At 48.7% G+C, this 18,154-nt stretch overlaps 1 protein-coding gene across 1 annotated transcript; it reads left to right on the forward strand.

The window, feature by feature from the left end:
* The first annotated feature begins 13,439 nt into the window (after window positions 1-13,439).
* Window positions 13,440-15,051, forward strand: LOC147084123 (uncharacterized). Its single transcript, XM_085979819.1, has one exon. It carries the CDS (start codon window positions 13,498-13,500, stop codon window positions 14,623-14,625), a length of 1,128 nt encoding a protein of 375 aa, XP_085835945.1. The 5' UTR covers window positions 13,440-13,497; the 3' UTR covers window positions 14,626-15,051.
* The last annotated feature ends 3,103 nt before the right edge of the window (window positions 15,052-18,154 follow it).

Below are 18,154 nucleotides of genomic sequence, written 5' to 3' on the forward strand. Positions count from 1 at the left end.
AATCCTCTGGTAGTCTCATAGCTCGTCCTGTCATTAATTCATAGGGGGTCAGTCCGGTCGTTCGTCCTGGGGGTGCTCGCAGCCTCATTAGTATGCTGGGTAATAATTCCGACCATCCCTTCCCTGTTTCTTGGATGGCTTTTGTCAGCGCGTTTTTCAGTGTCCTATTCATTCTTTCTACCATCCCCGAGCTCTGGGGGTGATATGGTATGTGATATTTTTGTGTCACATGTAGCAGCTTACAGATTTCTTTCATTATTTGCCGGTGAAATGAGTGCCGTTGTCTGAGTCAATTTGCAGAGGCACTCCCCAACGGGGTATAACCTCGGTAGCCAATATTAGTGCAACTGTTTTTGCAGAGCAGTCTCGGGTGGCAAAGGCTTCCACCCACCTGGTAAATTGGTCAATTATTACCAGGCAATATTTCTTCCCCCGGTCCTGCGCTAAGGGGCCGGTAAAGTCAATTTGTAAGTTTCCCCAGGGTCCTTGGGGCCTGGGTTGGTTTGCTACTCTAACTCTACATCTCTGTCCTACATTATTCTTGCACATATTATACAGCGGTGGTAATATTTCGCTACTTCCCGACCTATCTTTGGCCACCACCAGTACTGTGTCAGTAGGTGCAACATGTTACTTCTGCCAGTATGTGTTACACCATGGTATAGCGCCATCAGTTGTTGTCTACAACATTCCGGTGCCACCACCTGGTTACGGGGGCCCCATTTCCAAATTCCATCTTGTAATTGCGCGCCAGCTTGTCTCCATTTCTCCTTTTGCTCTTTACTAGTATTTTCTTGTAGCTCCATTATATTCACTTCCTGTACCCCACTGACTATCATGACCATATTTATTTAGTTTTTGAACGCGTCCCCTGGTTGCATTTCTTCTGCAGCTAGTTTTGCGCCTAGATCTGCATACCTATTCCCCATAGGGGCCTGGTCCTGGGGTTCATAGAAACATAGAAGATAGGAGCAGGAGTAGGCCATTCGGCCCCTCGAGCCTGCTCCGCCATTCAATGAGATCATGGCTGTTTATCTAAATTCAGTACCCGGTCCCTGCCTTCTCCCCATATCCCTTGATCCCTTTAGCCTTAAGAAATATATCTAACTCCTTCTTGAATATATTTAATGAATTGGCCTCCACTGCCTTCTGTGGTAGAGAATTCCACAGGTTCACCACTCTCTGGGTGAAGAAAATCCTCCTCATTTCTGTCCTAAATGGCTTACCCCTTATCCTTAGACTGTGACCCCTGGTTCTGGACTCCCCGACCATCGCGAACATCCATCCTGCATCCAGTATGTCCAGTCCTGTTAGAATTTTATAAGTTTGAATGAGATCCCCTCTCATTCTTCTAAACTCCAGCGAGTACAAGTCCAATCGACCCAATCTCTCCTCATACTTCATTCCTGCTGTCCCAGGCATCAGTCTGGTGAATCTTCGCTGCACTCCCTCCATGGCAAGAACATCCTTCCTCAGATAAGGCGACCAAAACTGCACACAATACTCAAGATGTGGTCTCACCAAGGCCCTGTACAACTGCAGCAAGACATCCTTGTTCCTGTACTCAAACCCTCTCGCTACGAAGGCCAACATACCATTTGCCTTCTTCACCACCTGCTGCACCTGCATGCTTACCTTCAGCGACTGGTGCACAAGGACGCCCAGGTCTCGTTGCACTTCCCCTTCTCCCAATCTATTGCCATTCAGATAATAATCTGCCTTCCTGTTTTTGACATCAAAGTGGATAACCTCGCATTTATCCACGTTATATTGCATCTGCCATGCTTCTGCCCAATGACACAACCTGTCCAAATCATACTGGAGTTTCTCGGCATCCTCCTCACAGCACACACGCCCACCCAGCTTTGTGTCGTCTGCAAACTTGGAGATATTACATCTAGTTCCCTCATCCAGATCATTAATATATATTGTGAATGAATAGCTGGGGTCCAAGGTCCGATCCCTGCGGTACCCCACTAGTCACTGCCTGCCACTCGGAAAAAGAGCCGTTTATTCCAACTCTTTGTTTCCTGTCTGCCAACCAGTTCTCTATCCAAGTCAATACCTTGCCCCCAATCCCATGTGCGTTAACTTTACACGCTAATCTCTTGCGCAAGACCTTATTGAAAGCCTTTTGAAAGTCCAAATACACCACATCCACTGGTTCTCCCTTATCTATTTTACCAGTTACCTCCTCAAAAAATTCCAGTAGATTAGTCAAGCATGATTTACCCTTTGTAAATCCATGTTGACTTTGTCCAATCCAGTCACTTTCTTCCAAGTGCTCTGCTATTACATCTTTTATAATGGACTCCAATCCATGGGTACTGTTCCAGATTCCATCGAATTCTGGAAGATGACCAGCAATGCATCTACTATTTCTAGGGCCACTTCCTTAAGTACCCTAGGATGTAGATTATCAGGCCCTGGGGATTTATCGGCCTTCAATCCCATCAATTTCCCTAACACCATTTCCCTACAAATATTGATTTCTTTCAGTTCCACCCTCTCATCAGACCCTATGTTCCCGACATCTCTGGGAGGTTATTTGTGTCCTCCTTTGTGAAGACAGAACCAAAGTATGTGTTTAAGACCAGGACCAGTGCAAGATAGATTAAGGCAATACTTAGTACAACTAAATCAGGAGGTACAAGCACTAAATAAAGAAGTAAGGAACCAACAACAGATTAAAGATCTAGAAAGGCAGAATGCTAGACTTAAACCAGACGAGTTGCCCAAAATAGGTCAACAAGTAATGACGCAAGTTATCGGAAGAAAGGGAATGGGGCCCGTTGGGTGGGGCCATGTACTGTATTAATGACAAGTGATACGTGTGTTTGTCTACAGGAACCGATGGGTATGCGATGGAAGCAATGGACCCAGGTGAAACCATTTAACATTAAAGACCCCCATTCTACCCTCTCCTCTAGGGGAAAGAGCTCGGAAGACGACCAGACCTCTGTTTAAATTACAGATAAACATGGATCCAGTCGACCCTTTATATCAGAGGGTCCGTCTTGGGGAGAAGAAGCTCTCCCGATTTACCCTTACACCTGAGAACTCATTTTTAATGTGGAAGCAAGTCATCCTCGGTTCCGAGGGACTGCCTAAGAAGAAAGAAGATATAATTGGAGTAAGACTTCTTTACTCCTGTACTCAAATCCTCTTGTAATGAAGGCCAGCATACCATTTGCTGCCTTAACTGCCTTTCACGACCACCGGATGTCCCAAAGCGCTTTACAGCCAATGAAGTACTTTTGAAGTGTATTCACTGTTGTAATGTGGGAAACGCGGCAGCCAATTTGCGCACAGCAAGCTCCCACAATCAGCAATGTGATAATGACCAGATAATGTTTTTTCGTCATGTTGATTGAGGGATAAATATTGGGCTCAAAACACCGGGGATAACTTCTTCGAAATAGCACCACGGGATCTTTTACATCCACCTGAGGGGGCAGACGGGGGCCTCGGTTTAACGTCTCATCCATAGGATGGCGCCTCCGACACTGCAGCGCTCCTTCATTACTGCCCCTCCAACAATGCGACACTCCCACAGCATTACTTCCCCCGACAGTGCGGCGCTCCCGCAGTACTGCCTCTCCGATGGAGCAGCACTCCCTCAGTACTGCCCCTCTGACAATGCAGCACTCCCTCAGTACTGCCCCTCTGACAATGCGGCGCTCCCTCAGTACTGCCCCTCCGACAGTGCAGCACTCCCTCAGTACTGCCCCTCTAACAATGCGGCGCTCCCTCAGTACTGCCCCTCCGACAGTGCGGCGCTCCCACAGTACTGCCCCTCCGACAGTGCGGCGCTCCCTCAGTACTGCCCCTTCGACAGTGCGGCGCTCCCTCAGCACTGCCCCTCCGACAGTGCGGCGCTCCCTCAGTGCTGCCTCTCCGACAGTGCGGCGCTCCCTCAGCACCGCACTGGAGTGTCAGCCTCACTTTATGTGCTCAAGTCCCTGGAGCGGGAATTGAACCCACAACCTTCTGACTCTGCTATCCACTGAGCCACAGCTGACTCCAGTCTTTCACACAGTTTCATCATAACTTCCTTGCTTTTGCACTCTACGCCTCTCCTAAAGCAGGGGAGTTATGATGAATTGTTACAGTTTTTTTTGCAGAGTGACCAAGGCTCTGTCGGAAACAATTGTGCATTTGAAAGCAGCTTGTATTGTGAAGCTTGTGCCCCTTTGCCAGGCCCGCTGCCTGCGGCCCCTCTCCCAGATTCCAGCCCCAGCTCTGTGCTGACTGAGCTGCTCTCACCTGGGGACAGCGCGTCACAATCGGCCCCAGCGCACCTGAGCTGGAGGAGGCCCCGCCCCCTTGCCGCGCCGCCATTGGTTGGAGGACCAGGCCGCCCAGTTCAGTCCTCCCAGCTCAGCCCTCGTCCTATTGGTCAGAGCTCCCGTCAGTCACAGACCCGGGCCGGCCTCCACCTGATTGGCCTCTTCCTCTGATGACGTTACAATCGGGCCCCATCCTTCGCTCCCCCCTCACCTCGATTTAAATCGATTCACCAACACTTTACTTTACCCCGGCCACTGATTCCACCTCTTCCCCGGGCTCGGCCTTCCGTTTGCTCCCCGGAGGCCCGGCGCAGACACCACGAGGGGGAAGAGAGGGTGATTGACAGGTGACGATTGATAGAAGCGCCTGCCCGCGCTGTGATTGGTGCAGGGGAAGGCAAGTGGGCGTGTCCAGCCCCCGGCCCACGTGGGGGAGTCAAAGGCTGGCTGGAGCGCATGCGCATCCCGCCTCGCACCGTTGGGAAGCTTTTCAAAAAAATTTTTTGCGAAACCAATTGAAAACACTCATTAATTCCCCCAACCTCCTCCCCTCTAAAGTGCGATTATTATTATTTTTGTTTTTCCTCATTTGTGTGGGGTGTCTTTTTTTTTACCTTGCGGTGGCGTGCGCCGATCCAACCGACCCCTGGGCGTTGCATGCTGGCGTCGTCGCGTAATCGGAGGGGGGGTTGATTGACGCGAGGCGCCCGCCAATCAGAAGCGCGGAAAACGCTGGGAGGACCGGGCGGGCTGACGGTCCTCCAACCAATGGCGGCGCGGGAGGGAGGGGGCGGGACCTCGGTGGGCTGCAGGCCGCTTTCATTGTCTGCAGGAGCTGTTAAAGGAAAGGGAAGGGGAGGAGGGGGTGGAAAAAATCCAGCTTGTGAGTGTTTATTCCTTTGCATTACCTTTATTGCATATTCATCAACTGCATTCATTTAAAAATAAGTGAACCTTTTCTCTTTTTGACTTTTATCCAGAACAAAGAGCCCTGGTGCTGTGAATATTTTGGTGGGCAGCCACTTTTAAAGGGACAAAGACCAGCATTCTTCCTCCTCTCTCTCTCTCTTGTGAATATTTGTGGTGGGTGAGAGAGGGGGGGAGAGGGGGGGAGAGGGAGGGAGAGGGGGGGGTGTGAGTCAAAGGGGACTGCGGCCCCTTTTCAACAAAAAAAATTGCTTGGCCATTTAAAGGGGAATGGGTGCCCCCCCAGGTATTTAAAGGGGCAGTGCCTCTCTCTGTATCATGGAAGAGCAGGGAGGTTCTGCTTGAACTGTACAAAACACCAGTTAGGCCACCGGCTAGAGTGCTGCGTGCAGTTCTGCTCGCCCCATTGCAGGAAAGATGTGACTGCTCGAGACGGGAGATTTACGAGGGTGTTGCCAGGACTAGAGAATTTCAGCTACAAGGAAAGATTGAATACATAGAAACATAGAAGATAATCTACATCCTAGGGTACTTAAGGAAGTGGCCCTGGAAATAGTAGATGCATTGCTGGTCATCTTCCAAAATTCGATAGACTCTGGAACAGTACCCATGGATTGGCGGGTAGCTAATGTTACCCCACTGTTCAAAAAAGGTGGTAGAGAGAAAACGGGGAATTACAGACCGGTAAGCCTGACATCGGTAGTGGGGAAAATGCTAGAGTCCATTAGAAAAGACGTAATAGCAGAGCACTTGGAAAACGGTGACTGGATCGGACAAAGTCAACATGGATTTACAAAAGGTAAATCGGGCTTGACTAATCTACTGGAATTTTTTGAGGATGTAACTGGTAAAATAGATAAGGGAGAACCAGTGGATGTGGTGTATTTGGACTTTCAAAAGGCTTTCGATAAGTTCCCGCATAAGAGATAGAAACATAGAAGGTAGGAGCAGGAGTAGGCCATTCGGCCCCTCGAGCCTGCTCTGCCATTCAATGCGATCATGGCTGATCATCCATATTCAGTACCCGGTCCCTGCTTTCTCCCCATACCCCTTGATCTCTTTAGCCTTAAGAAATATATCCAACTCGTTCTTGAATATATTTAATGAATTGGCCTCAACTGCCTTCTGTGGTAGAGAATTCCACAGGTTCACCACTCTCTGGGTGAAGAAATTCCTCCTCATTTCTGTCCTAAATGGCCTACCCCTTATCCTTAGACTGTGACCCCTGGTTCTGGATTCCCCGACCATCGGGAACATCCTCCCTGCATCTAGTGTGTCCAGTCCTGCCAGAATTTTATAAGTTTCAATGAGATCCCCTCTCATTCTTCTAATCTCCAGCGAGTATAAGCCCAATCGACCCAATCTCTCCTCATACATCATTCCTGCCATCCCAGATATCAGCCTGGTGAATCTTTGCTGAACTCCCTCCATGGCAAGAACATCCGTCCTCAGATAAGGTGTTCAAAACTGCACACAATACTCCAGATGTGCTCTCACCAATGCCCTGCACAACTGCAGCAAGACATCCTTGTTCCTGTACTCAAACCCTCTCGCTATGAAGGCCAACATACCATTTGCCTTCTTAACTGCCTGCTGCACCTTTTTTAAAATTCATTGATGGGATGTGGGCGTCGCTGGCTGGCTAGGCCTGCATTTAGTGCCCATCCCTAATTGCCCTTGAGAAGATGGTGGTGACCCGCCTTCTTGAACCGCTGCAGTCCATATGGTGTAGGTACACCCACAATGCTGTTAGCAAGGGAGTTCCAGGATTTTGGCCCAGCGACAGTGAAGGAACGGCGATACAGGTCCAAGTCAGGATGGTGTGTGGCTTGGAGGGGAACTTGTAGGTGGTGATGTTCCCATGCATCTGCTGCCCTTGTCCTTCTAAGTGGTAGAGGTCGCGGGTTTGGAAGGTGCTGTTGAAGGAGCTTTGGCGAGTTGCTGCAGTGCATCTTGTAGATGGTACACACTGCAGCCACAGTGCGCCGGTGGTGGAGGGAGTGAATGTTGAAGGTGGTGGATGGAGTGCCAATCAAACGGTGTCGATCTTCTTGAGTGTTGTTGGAGCTGCACTCATCCAGGCAAGTGGAGAGTATTCCATCACACTCCTGACTTGTGCCTTGTAGATGGTGGAAAGGCTTTGGGGAGTCAGGAGGTGAGACACTCACCGCAGAATTCCCAGCCTCTGGCCTGCTCTTGTAGCCACAGTATTTATATGGCTGGTCCAGTTCAGTTTCTGATCAATGGTAACCCCCAGGATGTTGATGGTGGGGGATTCAGCGATGGTAATGCCATTGAATGTCAAGGGGAGATGGTTAGAGTCTCGCTTGTTGGAGATGGTCATTGCCTGGCACTTGTGTGGTGCAAATGTTATTGCCACTTGTCAGCCCAAGTCTGAATGTTGTCCAGGTCTTGCTGCATATGGACACGGACTGCGTCAGTATCTGACGAGTCTCGAATGGTGCTGAACGGTGTGCAATCATCAGCGAACATCCCCACTTCTGACCTTATGATGGAGGGAAGGTCATTGATGAAACAGCTGAAGATGGTTAGGCCTAGGACACTGCCCTGAGGAACTCCTGCAGTGATGTCATGTGATTGAGATGAATGACCTCCAACAACCACAGCCAACTTCCTTTGTGCTAGGTATGATTCCAACCAATGGAGAGTTTTCCCCTTGATTCCCATTGACTTCAGTTTTGCTAGGGCTCCTTGATGCCACACTCGATCAAATGCTGCCTTCATGTCAAGGGCAGTCACTCTCACCTCACCTGCATGCTTACCTTCAGCGACTGGTGCACAAGGACACCCAGGTCTCATTGCACTTCCCCTTCTCCCAATCTATTGCCATTCAGATAATAATCTGCCTTCCTGTTGTTGACACCAAAGTGAATAACCTCACATTTATCCACATAATATTGCATCTGCCATGCTTCTGCCTAATCACCCAACCTGTCCAAATCATACTGGAGTTTCTCGGCATCCTCCTCACAGCACACACGCCCACCCAGCTTTGTGTCATCTGCAAATTTGGAGATATTACATCTCGTTCCCTTGTCTAGATCATTAATATATATTGTGAATAGCTGGGGTCCTAGGACCGATCCCTGCGGTACCCCACTAGTCACTGCCTGCCACTCAGAAAAAGACCCGTTTATTCCAACTCTTTGCTTTCTATCTGCCAACCAGTTCTCTATCCAAGTCAATACCTTACCCCCCAATCCCATGTGCCTTAACTTTACACGCTAATCTCTTATGTGGGACCTTATCAAAAGCCTTCTGAAAGTCCAAATAGACCACATCCACTGGTTCACCCTTATCTATTTTACTAGTTACATCCTCAAAAAATTCCAGTAGATTAGTCAAGCACGATTTACCTTTTGCAAATCCATGTTGACTTTGTCCGATCCTGTCACTGTTTTCCAAGTGCTCTGCTATTACATCTTTTATAATGGACTCTAGCATTTTCCCCACTCCCGATGTCAGGCTTACCGGTCTGTAATTCCCCGTTTTCTCTCTACCACCTTTTTTGAATAATGGGGTAACATTAGCTACCCTCCAATCCATGGGTACTGTTCCAGATTCCATCGAAAACCCAGCAGCTTCTCCTCCATCTCCACTCCAGCTCAAACTGCTGCAACAAAAAGACCGACACAGGCGGCCAGGGACCGACTTCCATCACCTGCAATAAAACTCTTCCCGACAGCCGCTGACTAATGGCGGCCGCAGCACCCACAATTCCCCACGCCCCAGAAACTGCTCTATCCAACGCGCTGATTTCCCCACTGAGAGTGCGCATGCTCCCCGGGGCCGCGGGCCATTCTGGGAGCCTGGCTCCTGTCCTTTGTCCCGAGTCGGACTCGGTGGAGCCAGCTGAAGAAACCGGGAAACGGCGGCTCGGATGGGGGAGGCGCTGCACCCTGGGTTTCCTGGTGCCGGGGCTCTGGCCGCACGTCCGCCGGGCCTGGCCGCTCTGATTCTGATTGAGGTTTTTGATGAGGTAACAGAGAGGGTTGATGAGGGCAATGCGGTTTACGTGGAGTACATGGAATTCCAAAAGGCGTTCGAGAGCGTGTAAAGTTAAGGCACATAGGATTGGGGGCAAGGTATTGACTTGGATAGAGAACTGGTTGGCAGACAGAAAGCCAAGAGTTGGAAGAAACGGGTCTTTTTCTGAGTGGCAGGCAGTGACTAGTGGGGTACCACAGGGATCGGTCCTTGGACCCCAGCTATTCACAATATATATTAATGATCTGGACGAGGGAACTAGATGTAATATCTCCAAATTTGCAGACGACACAAAGCTGGGTGGGCGTGTGTGCTGTGAGTAGGATGCTGAGAAACTCCAGTATGATTTGGACAGGTTGGGTGATTGGGCAGAAGCGTGGCAGATGCAATATAACGTGGATAAATGCGAGGTTATCCACTTTGGTGTCAAAAACAGGAAGGCAGATTATTATCTGAATGGCAATAGATGGGGAGAAGGGAAAGTGCAACGAGACCTGGGTGTCCTTGTGCACCAGTCGCTGAAGGTAAGCATGCAGGTGCAGCAGGCGGTTCAGAAGGCAAATAGTATGTTGGCCTTTGTAGCGAGAGGGTTCGAGTACAGGAACAAGGATGTCTTGCTGCAGTTGTACAGGGCCTTGGTGAGACCACACCTTGAGTATTGTGTGCAGTTTTGGTCGCCTTATCTGAGGAAGGATGTTCTTGCCATGGAAGGAGTGCAGCGAAGATTCACCAGACTGATACCTGGGATGGCAGGAATGACGTATGAGGAGAGATTGGGTCGAATGGGCTTGTACCTGCTGGACTTTAGAAGAATGAGAGGGGATCTCATTGAAACTTATAAAACTCTTAACAGGACTAGACAGACTAGATGCAGGAAGGACGTTCCCGATGGTGGGGGAGTCCAGAACCAGGGGTCACAGTCTAAGGATAAGGGGTAAGCCATTTAGGACAGAGATGAGGAGGAATTTCTTCACCCAGAGAGTGGTGAACCTGTGGAATTCTCTACCACAGAAGGCAGTAGAGGCCAATTCATTAAATATATTCAAGAAGGAGTTAGATATATTTCTTAAGGCTAAAGGGATCAAGGGATATGGGGGAAAGGCAGGGACAGGGTACTGAATTTGGATGATCAGCCATGATCTTGTTGAATGGCGGAGCAGGCTCAAGGGGCCGAATGGCCTACTCCTGCTCCTATCTTCTATGTTTCTATGTGTCTCCAGGTATTAAAGGGGCAGTGCCTCTCTCTCTCTGTATCATGTAAGAGCAGAGAAGTTCTGCTTGAACTGTACAAAAACACCAGTTAGGCCACCGCGTGCAGTTCTGGTCGTCCCCATTGCAGGAAAGATGTGACTGTGCTCCAGACGGGAGATTTACGAGGATGTTGCCAGGACTAGAGAATTTCAGCTACAAGGAAAGATTGCACACACAGAAACATAGAAGATAGGAGCAGGAGTAGGCCATTCAGCCCCTCGAGCCTGCTCCGCCATTCAATGCGATCATGGCTGATCATCCAAACTCGGTACCCTGTCCCTGCCTTCTCCCCATATCCCTTGATCCCTTTAGCCTTAAGAAATATATCCAACTCCTTCTTGAATATATCTAATGAATTTGCCTCCACTGCCTTCTGTGGTAGAGAATTCCACAGGTTCACCACTCTCTGGGTGAAGAAATTCCTCCTCATTTCTGTCCTAAATGGCTTACCCCTTATCCTTAGACTGTGACCCCTGGTTCTGGACTCCCTGGCCATCAGGAACATCCTTCCTGCATCTAGTCTGTCTAGTCCTGTTAGAATTTATAAGTTTCAATGAGATCCCCTCTCATTCTTCTAAACTCCAGCGAGTATAAGCCCAATCAACCCAATCTCTCCTCATACATCATTCCTGCCATCCCAGGTATCAGCCTGGTGAATCTTCGCTGCACTCCCTCCATGGCAAGAACATCCTTCCTCAGATAAGGTGACCAAAACTGCACACAATACTCAAGGTGCGGTCTCACCAAGGCCCTGTACAACTGCAGCAAGACATCCTTGTTCCTGTATCAAACCCTCTCGCTATGAAGGCCAACATACCATTTGCCTTCTTAACCGCCTGCTGCACCTGCATGCTTACCTTCAGCGACTGGTGCACAAGGACACCCAGGTCTCGTTCCACTTTCCCTTCTCCCCATCTATTGCCGTTCAGATAATAACCTGCCTTCCTGTTTTTGCCACCAAATTGGATAACCTCACATTCATCCACATTGGGCAGATGCATGGCAGATGCAGTATAATCACCCAACCTGTCGAAATCATACTGGAGTTTCTCGGCATCCTCCTCACAGCATACACGCCCACCCAACTTTGTGTCGTCTGCAAACTTGGAGATATTACATCTAGTTCCCTCGTCTAGATCATTAATATATATTGTGAATAGCTGGGGTCCTAGGTCCGATCCCTGCGGTACCCCACTAGTCACTGCCTGCCTGTCAAGACGAGGCCCTTCGGCCCATCGTGTCTGCGCCGGCCATCAAGCCCTGTCTATTCTAATCCCATTTTCCAGCACTTGCTCCGTAGCCTTGTATGCTATGGCACTTCAAGTGCTCATCTAAATGCTTCTTGAATGTTGTGAGGGTTCCTGCCTCTACCACCCTTTCAGGCAGTGAGTTCCAGATTCCAACCACCCTCTGGGTGAAAATGTTTTTCCTCAAATCCCCTCTAAACCTCCTGCCCCTTACCTTGAAACTATGCCCCCTGGTTATTGACCCCTCTACGAAGGGGAAAAGTTCCTTTCTATCTACCCTATCTATGCCCCTCATAATTTTGTACACCTCAATCAGGTCCCTCCTCAGCCTTCTCTGCGCCAAGGAAAATAATCCCAGCCTGTCCAGTCTCTCTTCATAGCTGAAGTGCTCCAGCGCAGGTAACTTCCTGGGATCATGACATTATATGGTTAGATAACATCAAGTGAAAATGAGGAGTTATTAGAATGCAATAGGACTGGTGTAGAACTGGTATTTACTTGTTTTGTTGAAGAAGTTTTGGGTTTCTGGTTAAAAGTAGTTTACTGGAAGTTTTAATTGATTTCTGATATGGTTATGGGACTTTGTATATTGTGGTGTTATTTAGTGTTAAAGCCTTCCTTAATGTACGAACGATCGAACAAACGAACGCTCAAGTGAACGCACGCATGCGGACACAAATAATACGCATGCATACACAATGGAACTAAAAAAAAAACTTCCTGGTGAATCTCCTCTGCACCCTCTCCAATGCAATCACATCCCTCCTATAGTGTGGCAACCAGAACTGCACACAGTATTCCAGCTGTGGCCTAACTAGCGTTTTGTACAGCTCCATCATAACCTCCCTGCTCTTATATTCTATGCCTCGGCTAATGAAGGCAAGTATCCCATATGCCTTTTTAACCCCCTTATCTACCTATCCTGCTGCCTTCGGGGATCTATGTACATGCACACCAAGGTCCCTCTGATCCTCTGTCGTTCCTCGGATCCTACCATTCATTGTGTATCCCCTTGTCTTGTTAGCCCTCCAAAAATGCATCACCTCACACTTTTCAGGGTTAAATTCCATTTGCCACTGTTCTGCCCATCTGACCAACCCGTCTATATCGTCCTGTAGCCTGAAGCTTCCCTCCTCGCTATTTACCACTCCACCAATTTTTGTGTCATCTGTGAACTTACTGATCATACCTCCTACATTCATATCTAAATCACTAATGTGCACTACATACAGCAAGGGACCCAGCACCGATCCTTGCGGTACACCACTGGACACAGGCTTCCAGTCACAAAAACAATCTTTGACCATCACCCTCTGCCTCCTGCCACTAAGCCAATTTTGGATCCAATGTGCCAAGTTGCCCTGAATCCCATGGGCTCTTACCTTCTTGACCAGTCTGCCATGCTGTACTTTGTCAAAAGCCTTACTGAAGTCCATGTAGACTACATCAACTGCACTACCCTCATCCACACACCTAGTCACCCCCTCAAAATATTCATTCTGGAGCGCGGGGGCGTGTGGGGATTGCAGCCGCCATTACCGTTGATCCTTTCAACCAACCTGTGCAGCAGCTGGGGCCTGAAAATCAGCTTCACTGCCCCTGGGCTGGGAAAGGCCGACATGAGGCAACATTCTCCCTCTTACCCCTTTCTCAACTCCTTTCACAGGGTTTTAGAAGTGGAGCATTTACAGATAGGAAGCTCAGACCAAACATCACCTCAAGATCAGGCAGTGTCGCTCGATTCATCAGGACCTGAATATCATCAGCCTTTGTACATGGAAGGAGAGAGCAGCAATCGCAGCGCGGAGAAACCGCACACGTGTTCCGTGTGTGGAAAGGGATTTGTTTATCCAGCTCACCTGCGGACACACCAGCTTGTTCACTCTGATGCGAGACCATTTAAATGTCCTGACTGTGGGAAGAGCTTTAAATGTTCTGGCGATCTGAAGGGACACCAGCGAGCTCACACTGATGAGAGGCGGTTTACTTGTTCCGACTGTGGGAAAGGCTTTAAAAGCTCCGGGGATCTGACCACACACCAGCGAGCTCACACTGGGGAGAGGCCGTTCACCTGCTTTGTGTGTGGGAAGGGATTCGGTCTGTCATCCGCCCTACTGACACACCAGCTTGTTCACACTGATGAGAGACCGTTTAAATGTTCTGACTGTGGGAAGAGCTTTAAAAGCTTCCCGGGGCTAAAGCGACACCAGCGCCTCCACACTGGAGAGAGGCCATTCACCTGCTCTGTGTGTGGAAAGGGATTCGCTCGGTCCTCCAACCTGCTGAAACACCAGCGAGTTCACACTGGGGAGAGGCGGTTCACCTGCTCTGTGTGTGGGAAGGGATTCGCTCTCTCGTCCCCCCTGCTGGTACATCAGCAAATTCACATGGATGAGAGACCGTTTAAATGTTCGGAGTGTGGGAAGAGCTTCAAAATCTCCAATTACCTGAAGAGACACCAGTGCCTACACACTGGGGAGAGCCTGTTCACCTGCCCTGTGTGTGGGAAGGGATTCACTCAGTTATCCGCTCTAATGATACACCAGCGAGTTCACACTGGGGAGAGGCCGTTCACCTGCTCCGTGTGTGGGAAGGGATTCTCTCAGTCATGCAACCTGCGTGCACACCAGCGAGTTCACACTGGAGAGCGGCCGTTCGCCTGCTCTCTGTGTGGGAAGGGATTCATTCGGTCATCCCACCTGCTGACACACCAGCGAGCTCACACTGGGGAGCGGCCGTTCACCTGCTCTGTGTGTGGGAAGGGATTCAGTCGGTCGTGCAACCTGCTGACACACCATCGAGTTCACACCAATGAGAGACCGTTTAAATGCTCGGAGTGTGCGAAGGGCTTTAAAAGGACCAGTAACCTGCTGAGACACCAGCGAGTTCACACTGCTCTGTAGTGCGGGGGAGTGTGACCCTCTCCCCTGCACTATATTAAATATATTGGTTTAGCTATTGAGCAAAGTGGGTCTGCTCTAACTTTAAATCAACTGTCCTATTTAGAGAGTGTTACTCCAATCCCGGTTAATGTTATTAGGTCATCACAGAAAGGTGATGTTATATCTAAAGAAGAGGCAGAGCCATTGCGAAGCTTGATTGGTCAGTTGAACTGGTTGTGCACTCGGACTAGACCAGAGGCCAGTTTTGATGTGTTGAGTTAAGTACTTCAATGGAACACCCCACAGTAGAGAATGTTTTAACGGCAAATTAAACATTACCAAAATTAAATCTGGATAAATCCGCACTTAAGTTCCCATCCTTAGGCGACCCAGTGACCATGAAGCGAGTTATCTTTAGCGATGCTTCACAGGCTGATCGTCCTGATGGCTATTCCACTGCAGCTGGTTTCATCGTCTTTCTTCTGGGCGAGAATGGGAAATGTTGTCCTTTAGCTTGGGATGCTAAGAAAATAAAAAGGGTTGTTCAAAGTGCTCTGGCTGCTGCACCTTATCTGAGGAAGGATGTTCTTGCCGTGGAGGGAGTGCAACGAAGATTCACCAGACTGATACCTGGGATGGCAGGAATGACGTATGAGGAGAGATTGGGTCAATTGGGCTTATACTCACTGGAGTTTAGAAGAATGAGAGGGGATCTCATTGAAACTTATAAAATTCTAACAGGACTAGACAGACTAGATGCAGGAAGGATGTTCCCGATGGTGGGGGAGTCCAGAACCAGGGGTCACAGTCTAAGGATAAGGGGTCACAGTCTAAGGATAAGGGGTAAGCCATTTAGGACATAGATGAGGAGGAATTTCTTCACCGAGAGAGTGGTGAACCTGTGGAATTCTCTACTGCAGAAGGCAGTGGAGGCCAGTTCATTAAACATATTCAAGAAGGAGTTAGATATATTTCTTAAGGCTAAAGCGATCAAGGGATATGGGGAGAAGGCAGGGACAGGGTACTAAGTTTGGATGATCAGCCATGATCTCATTGAATGGCGGAGCAGGATCGAGGGGCCGAATGGCCTACTCCTGCTCCTATCTTCTATGTTTCTATGAAACACTGCCTCTTGTGGAGACAGTGGATACGGGATTGTATTTGGACATCCTGTACAGTGGGGGTACTGAAACACTGCCTCTTGTGGAGACAGTGGATACGGGATTGTATTTGGACATCCTGTACAGTGGGAGTACTGAAACGCTGCCTCTTGTGGAGACAGTGGATACGGGATTGTATCTGGACATCCTGTACAGTGGGAGTACTGAAACACTGCCTCTTGTGGAGACAGTGGATACGGGATTGTATTTGGACATCCTGTACAGTGGGAGTACTGAAACACTGCCTCTTCTGGAGACAGTGGATACGGGATTGTATTTGGACATCCTGTACAGTGGGAGTACTGAAACACTGCCTCTTGTGGAGACAGTGGATACGGGATTGTATCTGGACATCCTGTACAGTGGGAGTACTGAAACACTGCCTCTTGTGGAGACAGTGGATACGGGATTGTATCTGGACATCCTGTACAGTGGGAGTACTGAAACACTGCCTCTTGTGGAGACAGTGGATACGGGATTGTATCTGGACATCCTGTACAGTGGGAGTACTGAAACACTGCCTCTTGTGGAGACAGTGGATACGGGATTGTATTTGGACATCCTGTACAGTGGGAGTACTGAAACACTGCCTCTTGTGGAGACAGTGGATACGGGATTGTATCTGGACATCCTGTACAGTGGGAGTACTGGAGAAAGTCTACAAGATGAGGCTCTGGTATTCTACCCTTCACCACCTGGCTATCCGACTTTTACATGGACGAGGTTTTAATGCAGGAACCGCGGCAGCTAATCTGAGCACAGCAAGCTTCCACTAATAGCAATGTGATAATCACCAGATAATCTGTATTGCTGATGTTGTTTGAGGGATAACTATTGGCCCCAGGACACGGGGGAGAACTCCCCCCCCACTTTTTTTTTTTTTTTTTTCTGCCATTCCAGTTTCACCACCTCTATTGTGAAGGGCAGGTATGCGCTGGGATACAGCTCCACAATCATAGCAAGATTAGGGCTCATGGGGTTGGGGTAATATAGTAGTATGGATAGAGGATTGGTTAATGGACAGAAAACAGTGCGTAGGAATAAGCGGACCTTTTTCAGGTTGGCAGGCTGTAAGTAGTGGGGTGCCGCAAGGATCAGTGTTGGGGCCTCAGCGATTTACAATCCATATTAATGACCCAGATGAAGGGACCGAGTGTCATGTATCGAAGTTTGCTGATGGTACAAAGCTAGGTGGGACAGTAAGCTGTGAGGAGAACACAGAGAGTCTGTAAAGGGATATAGATAGACTGAGTGAGTGGGCAGTAAGGTGGCAGATGGAGTATAATGTAGGGAAATGTGAGGTTATTCACTTTGGTAGGAAGAATAGAAAAACAGAATCTTTTTTAAATGGTGAGAAACTTTCAAATGTTGGTGTTCAGAGAGATTTGGGTGTCCACGTGCAAGAAACACAGAAAGCTAGCATGCAGGTACAGCAAGCAATAAGGAAGGCAAGTGACATGTTGGCCTTTATTGTAAGGGGGTTGGAGTATAAGAGTAAGGAAGTCTTGCTCCAATTGTACAGGGCCTTGGTGAGACCACACCTGGAGTACTGGGCACAGTTCTGGTCTCCTTATCTAAGGAAGGATATACTTGCCTTGGAGGCGGTGCAACGAAGGTTCACTAGATTGATCCCTGGGATGAGAGGGCTGTCCTATGATGAGAGATTGTGTAGAATGGGCCGATACTCTCTGGAGTTTAGAAGAATGAGAGGTGATCTCATTGAAACATACAAGATACTGAAGGGGATTGACAGGGTAGATGCTGAGAGGTTGTTTCCCCTGGCTGGAGTGTCTAGAACTAGGGGCCATAGTCTCAGGATAAGGGGTTGGCCATTTAAGACTGAGATGAGGAGGAATTTCTTCACTCAGAGGGTTGTGAATCTTTGGAATTCTCTGCCCCAGAGGGCTGTGAATGCTGAGTCTTTGAGTATATTCAAGGCTGAGATCGATAGATTGTTGGACTCTAGGGGAATCGAGGGATATGGAGATCGGGCGGGAAAGTGGAGTTGAGGTCGATGATCAGCCATGATCTTATTGAATAGTGGAGCAGGCTCGAGGGGCCGTATGGCCGACTCCTGGTCCTATTTCTTATGCTCTTATGATGAATGTCAGGCGAATTCTGAATTCTTCAAGGGAGAACCAGACCAAATACAATAAGTTGAGAGAGGAAGTGACGATGAAAATAAGATTGGCAAAGAGCGAATGAGAGTAGAATGGTGGTTAATATAAAAGGGAACCCAAAAATCTTCTACCGGCATGTAAACAGGTAGTAAGAGGCGGTGTGAGGCCTATTAGGGACAAAGAAGGTGATATATGCTTAGAGGCACAGGGCAAGGCTAGAATACTCAATGAGTACTTTGTACCGGTGTTTACTAAGAAGGTGGATGCTGA

Source organism: Somniosus microcephalus, unplaced genomic scaffold, assembly GCF_052327205.1.
Source record: "Somniosus microcephalus isolate GS21.2 unplaced genomic scaffold, FLI_Smic_1.0 scaffold1, whole genome shotgun sequence".
Lineage (NCBI taxonomy): Eukaryota > Metazoa > Chordata > Chondrichthyes > Squaliformes > Somniosidae > Somniosus > Somniosus microcephalus.

Bases quoted from the DNA above. Each gene is read 5' to 3' on its own strand.
- LOC147084123 (XM_085979819.1), top strand. From the start codon at position 13,498: ATGGAAGGAGAGAGCAGCAATCGCAGCGCGGAGAAACCGCACACGTGT.